This window comes from Erpetoichthys calabaricus, chromosome 3, assembly GCF_900747795.2.
Source record: "Erpetoichthys calabaricus chromosome 3, fErpCal1.3, whole genome shotgun sequence".
Taxonomy (NCBI): domain Eukaryota; kingdom Metazoa; phylum Chordata; class Cladistia; order Polypteriformes; family Polypteridae; genus Erpetoichthys; species Erpetoichthys calabaricus.
Window position 1 is genome coordinate 27,240,780 of NC_041396.2, and position 6,000 is coordinate 27,246,779.

At 40.3% G+C, this 6,000-nt stretch overlaps 1 protein-coding gene across 1 annotated transcript; it reads left to right on the forward strand.

Annotated features, from left to right (window-relative positions):
• Window positions 1–5,117: 5,117 nt before the first annotated feature.
• Window positions 5,118–5,688, forward strand: LOC114647675 (28S ribosomal protein S26, mitochondrial-like). The gene has a single exon (XM_051924529.1). It carries the CDS (start codon window positions 5,192–5,194, stop codon window positions 5,573–5,575), a length of 384 nt encoding a protein of 127 aa, XP_051780489.1. The 5' UTR covers window positions 5,118–5,191; the 3' UTR covers window positions 5,576–5,688.
• The last annotated feature ends 312 nt before the right edge of the window (window positions 5,689–6,000 follow it).

Below are 6,000 nucleotides of genomic sequence, written 5' to 3' on the forward strand. Positions count from 1 at the left end.
TTTTACATTTATAAGACATTTAGAAATATTTCTGCTTTTGCTATTGATTTAAATGTTTAACTCTCTTTTGTTGATTTCATTCTATTTTGCCCTTTCTCCATGCAGTTTTTCCCCTTCATTGTACCTTATTAATGACAATCAAAAATGAGCAGAGCAGACACGCTGGCAAACAACACTGAATAATCAAAGGGTGCAACTACTTTAGCATCAGCCCCACTAATTGGTAAATAATGGATTAATTAAACAAATAGAACACCTTGAAAAGTAGAATGAAAATCAAGATGAAAATATTGTTAAAGTGAAAAAAAATACATTATTCCCATATAACTGCTTGGTACATTTTAATATATATATATATATATATATATATATATATATATATATATATATATATATATATATATATATATATTTATCAAACTTAGTTTTCTAATTTCTATTTTGTTCCCAAAACACATTACCTGGGAAGTAACACATCACTTAATTAGCCCAGGAGTCCAATTAAAAACAGAAGCTGATTGTCTCGATGCATGCTCAATAATCCAGGTAAGGAAATCCTAGAAATTTGATTCTGTTCATCTGGACAAAGTTTTTAAGTGGGAGAAATATTTCGAGACTTATCCAAGTCTCTTCCTCAGTCTCAATTGACTGCAGGTTTCCCCAATCCACATATTTCATATACAAAAGCCAGTACTACAGGCAGAAGCACGGGTGTACTATGGGTTCCCCGGTTTCACCTATAGTAGCCAATCTATATATGGAAGAAGTGGAAAAGAGGGCTCTATCATCCTATCCTGGAACACCACCAAGCCATTGGTTCAGATATGTGGATGACACCTGGGTGAAAATCAGATCTCAGGAGGTACCACAGTTCACAGACCACAACAACGGGGTGGACAAACACATCAAGTTCACCAGAGAGGATATGGAAAATAACAAGCTAGCCTTCTTAGACTGTGAAATTTCCATCGTCAACGGGGGACATTTGAAAGTGGATGTGTATCGTAAACCCACACATACGGACCAGTATCTAAGGTTTGACTCTCACCATCCACTAGAGCACAAACTAGGTGTCATTAGGACTCTACAACACAGAGCTAACACCATTCCCACAGACTCAGAGGCCAGGGAAGCAGAAGAATACCACGTTAAAAAGGCCCTGAGTAAATGTGGATATCCCAGCTGGTCCTTTGTCAAAGCAGGGAAGACACCTAAAGAACGCTCCAAGCGATTCATGACAGAGGAAGGACATCCACTGCCTAAGCGAAAACCCTTAGTGATTCCGTATGTGTCAGGAGTATCGGAACAGCTGAGGCGCATTTTCTCGAAACACTGGGTCTCAGTGGCTTTCAAACCCCAAAACACGCTACGCCAAAGATTGGTCCCTCCCAAGGATCGGGTCCCACGGCACAAGCAGAGCAACATAGTTTACGCAGTTAAGTGCCAGGAGGAGTGCCGTGAATTGTACATCGGGGAAACCAAGCAGCCACTGGCTAAGCGCATGTCACAACACAGAAGAGCGTCCTCGTCAGGCCAGGACTCCGCAGTCTATTTACATCTACAGGATAGTGGTCACTCCTTTAAAGATGAAGAGGTGCACATCCTGGACAGGGAGGAGCGCTGGTTTGAGAGAGGAATCAAGGAGGCCATTTACATGAAAAAGGAACGACCATCTCTGAACAGAGGAGGGGGCCTAAGGGTACATCTGTCGCCATCTTACAATGCTGTGATTGCAGCCATTCCTCAACCCTCTATGAATGGTTCACACGTCTACTAATCAGTGGACAATTTGCATATCACTGATCAACTGGCCCTTTGTCAATGGTGCTAGTCTCTGTGATTAAGCAAAGGAACTGTTTATAAGGTTGGGGAAACCTGCAGTCAATTGAGACTGAGGAAGAGACTTGGATAAGTCTCGAAATATTTCTCCCACTTAAAAACTTTGTCCAGATGAACAGAAACAAATTTCTAGGAGAAGCTGATTGGAACAAAAACCCGCAGCCACAGTGTGCCCCCAGGACCGAGGTTGGGAAACACTGGGTTACTGGACATGCAAGAGTCTAAGGGTCATTATGAGTGCCAGCAATAGTCCAGGAAATGATATACATAGGCAAAGATGTGGTCATGGCAGGCAAGGGGTAAGTACCATGAGGTCAAAATAACCAGACAAAGAGACAAGATGTGACACAAAACTCAAATGCACAATGAAAACGTTAAAACAACAATGAAAACCTGATTGTAGGGTCTACTTGGTAGTAAAGTTAACCATACTAGAGAGAATTCCACAATGTGTAATTCTTTCAAGGTCACACAGTGCATTTATGATGGGCTAGATTGACAACCTTGAAGTTTACAGTCCAAATCTGTATCAACTTGGCCACATCATGACCTGTTTTTGAAGTGATGGTATTATCCTATTTGTCATGTAATCAGATTGCTCAAAGGGAGTCTAGGGTCAGCAGTTTGTCACTTTGTAAAGTAGAGCAGTGGAGAAGATGAAAGCAGTTACTAATCTTCTGTCTCACTGTTTGTTGATATCGGATATATTTAAAACATAGCAATTGCAAAATCCTCACCATTGTTTTTCTGTATCATTATATTATGTTATATGAAATTTTAATAATAAAATGTAGTCTCTGAACACAATTAATATGTCTTTGCTTACTAGGTCTAGCTACACCAAGTGTCCAGTCTAGCAACTGGACAGCCTGATATCCAGCGTTGCTGCTGTCTCTAGACGCTATCTAATTTCTGACTTACAACGCCCTCTCCTGGTTGCAGAAAGTGTTTTCCATCTCACCAGCTCCGTCCTACTGCCCTTTGTATACAATGAGGCTATTGTCACACAATGGTTCCTCATATCCCAGGCCAGATATCGGTGGATTTCCCCTATTCACTGCCCTATTTTATCAGACAATGAAGGGGAGGTGCATTTCTGGCAGCTACACAAGTCTCAGATGAGATGCTTTGGCTTATGTCTGCGCCCTTTTTGGGATGGTCAGGTAGATGCAATCCAGATCCCTCTTTTTGTGTTTGTCTTCTTCGTACAAGTCAGTCAGTAACACCATCAGGTTATTACCGTTCTTTTTATTTATTTTAATCTAATCGTTCTTTACAGGTCTAATCTGTGCCACTCCTTAAAGTACTCTTTTCATATGCTTCTGGTTGGGCTCTTTTCCAGAGAAACAGATGTATTTCTGTGCTCTGTCTTGCCTAGCACCCAACAGAGCCTCCTATTGTCTGCGTTTTTTTTCCTTCCTATTTACCTGGTAATTCAGCCACAAGAAAGTGCTGATGGGTGATCAACAGCCAGGAATTCCCCTGCTTGTAAAATGATCCTTAATTAAGGGCGGTGAAGGAAGTAACACCATAAGAAGGAACTGTCATTTCTTGTGCTTACACGATAGAATGGTCATTTTATTGTTGTTTATTTATTACATTGGCCACTTTTCTATTAGATACATTTCAACGCTTTTCTAATCTAATTGAGAAATGCAGGATGATCTTTGGAGCTTCTTTGGTGTGCTACCCTTACAGGGAGACATCAATAACATTTATTTATACAGCACATTTTCATACAAACAATTTAGCTCGAAGTGAACACTACTTGGGAAAGTTGGATCGACTACGTGCTCACCGTGAATCACTAAATTTTCAGGGGAAAACAAAACACTGTGTTGCCAAAATAGAAAAGTACCGCTTTCACTATACAAACCACCACACATACTTACAGACATTAAAACACAGAAAGTGCAAGAAGAAACTACTTACAACACATTCGCAGTTTCAACAGCTCCTTATTGTTTGCATCCATGGGAGCCTCCATTGATAATCCCCAAGGACATTGTGCCCACATGTTCAAAATTCATATTCAAATTTGTCATTATATCGATGGGCTTCACCCCTTTCAACTCCCTTTTATTTGAGGACCGGAGGTCCACATGTTCCACTAGTGATTTATCAAAACCCTTTTAGAAGCACATCTTACTGTTTTAAATAATTTCATTGATTTAATGATTTTTTTTTGTTATTACATGAAGTGACAATTTTGGTATAACTTTGTATTATATTAAAACATATGGATGGCATGTTGATTTCACAGATCTATCGTCCTGGGTTCAGATGCTATGTCTGGTTACTGTCTGTGTGAATAAGACATGTTCTCCCTGTGTCCTTATGTCTTTTCCTCCGTCATCCCCAAAGATATGTTAGGATAACTGGCAGTTTCAGATTTTCTCTGTGCAAGTGCAATTATTATGCATGAGTGGGCCCTGTCCATTACTGATTCTTGCATTTTTGTCAGCATTACCAAGATAATCTCTGAACCCTGCAATCCTGAATCTCACTTGATAGGTTTGAAAGTATTACGTATTACTTGCACCAGGATTTTTGGAGTTGTGTCGGTGCGGACTGCGCCGCTGTTTTTCGCCTTCTTTCTCCAACTTGCTTCCAGGCGGTTTCTGTAAGGCAGGGGTGGGCAAAGTCAGTCCTGGAGGGCCGCAGTGGGTGCAGGTTTTTGTTCCAACCCGGTTGCCTAATTAGAAAACAATCCTTGCCAATAATTTAATTTCATGGCTTGTTAGTGCTTTAAATCTGCTATGTCAGGTCATTTTCATATCCTAGATTTTTTTTTCCTTTTTAAGGATATCACTTAAATGATTTGAAGTCTAAAACCAATGACTAATTCTCAGTCCTTCACTTTTTTCTCTTCACTTTCCTTCCAAGTATTTAATTAAACCCAATAGTGCATGATAAATACACAGAGGTGTGAATGGAAACAAACTAAATGGAGAAATGCTGGTTTCTTTTGTTATTTGTATCTTATTGTTAATAAGGAGCAATTAAAAACCAAAATACAGCTGTTTAAGACTAAAATAAGCAATAAGGATTCAAAATCTTAGCAATTGAGACAATTAAAATGAAGCAGAAGTGTTACTTGAGCAATAAGTGCTTCTTATTAAGCAATTGGGTTGGAACAAAAACCTGCAGCCACTGCGGCCCTCCAGGAATGACTATGCCCACCCCTGCTGTAAGGGGATGGAAGTCGCGCAACGATCTGAAGGCTAAATCGAAAGCCGACAGAGTCAAGGTCCACCCGCCTGTGAATCCTGCGGAGATGGTGGTGCTGAAGGAGAGGTTTACTCAATATGAGCTCATCATCAGGGCCCTGGGGGCAGAATTCAAAGAGGAAATGTTGCGCCAGAGATATGAAGACGAAGTTGGATATTTGGCTGAAGAAAAGGCTAGACACGAAGCAGAAGAACATCGGATGCTGAAGGCTTGGAATGATGCTGAGAATGAGCGACTCCGGAAAATACGGGAACGACGAGTTAAGCAGGAGCAAGAGCAAGAGGAACTCAAAAGGCTACAAACAGCCCTTGCATTAGAAAAGAGAATGGAAGTGTATATTAAAGAAAAGGAGCTGGAGATACTGACGCTACAGGAGGAAAGCAAGAACTTCAACACGCTGGACAATCTGGAACAGAGAATTGAGGATGCTCTGGACAATCCAAAGAATTACAATTTTGCTCTTGATAAAGAGGGGCGGATTGTAAAGAGAACTGTACAAAAATGACAGAATTGAACTCTTATACTTTTATCTATTCTTACCATTTACAAAAGGAATCCTAAGTCAGATTATGTGGAAATAGACTACAAAAACTGTGAATCAAATTGTGTACTTGTATGGTTTAAGTAACATGATAGTTACAATTTGTTACTAACCCTCCTCTATTCTGTTTCTCTTCTCGGTACTCAAATGTGGCACTTGCCTGCTTAAGGTAAAGTCATCTCTGATGGAGGATCACAGTAATCGTCAGGTAGTGGGGTCCTTACATCAGATTGGCTGGCCCAGCGCTGTCTCAGCTGTGGAATGACCAATAGGGGGAGGCAGCTTGATGGCTGAGGTCTCCAGGACTCTGAACAAATCCAAATCAAATTATGTGATATCATCTACTGTTAAATTCTGCTCCATGCTTGTAATTTTTTTATTTTTATACT

What these genes read in the sequence shown, in the direction of transcription:
- LOC114647675 (XM_051924529.1), top strand. Translation starts at nt 5,192, where the DNA reads ATGTTGCGCCAGAGATATGAAGACGAAGTTGGATATTTGGCTGAAGAA.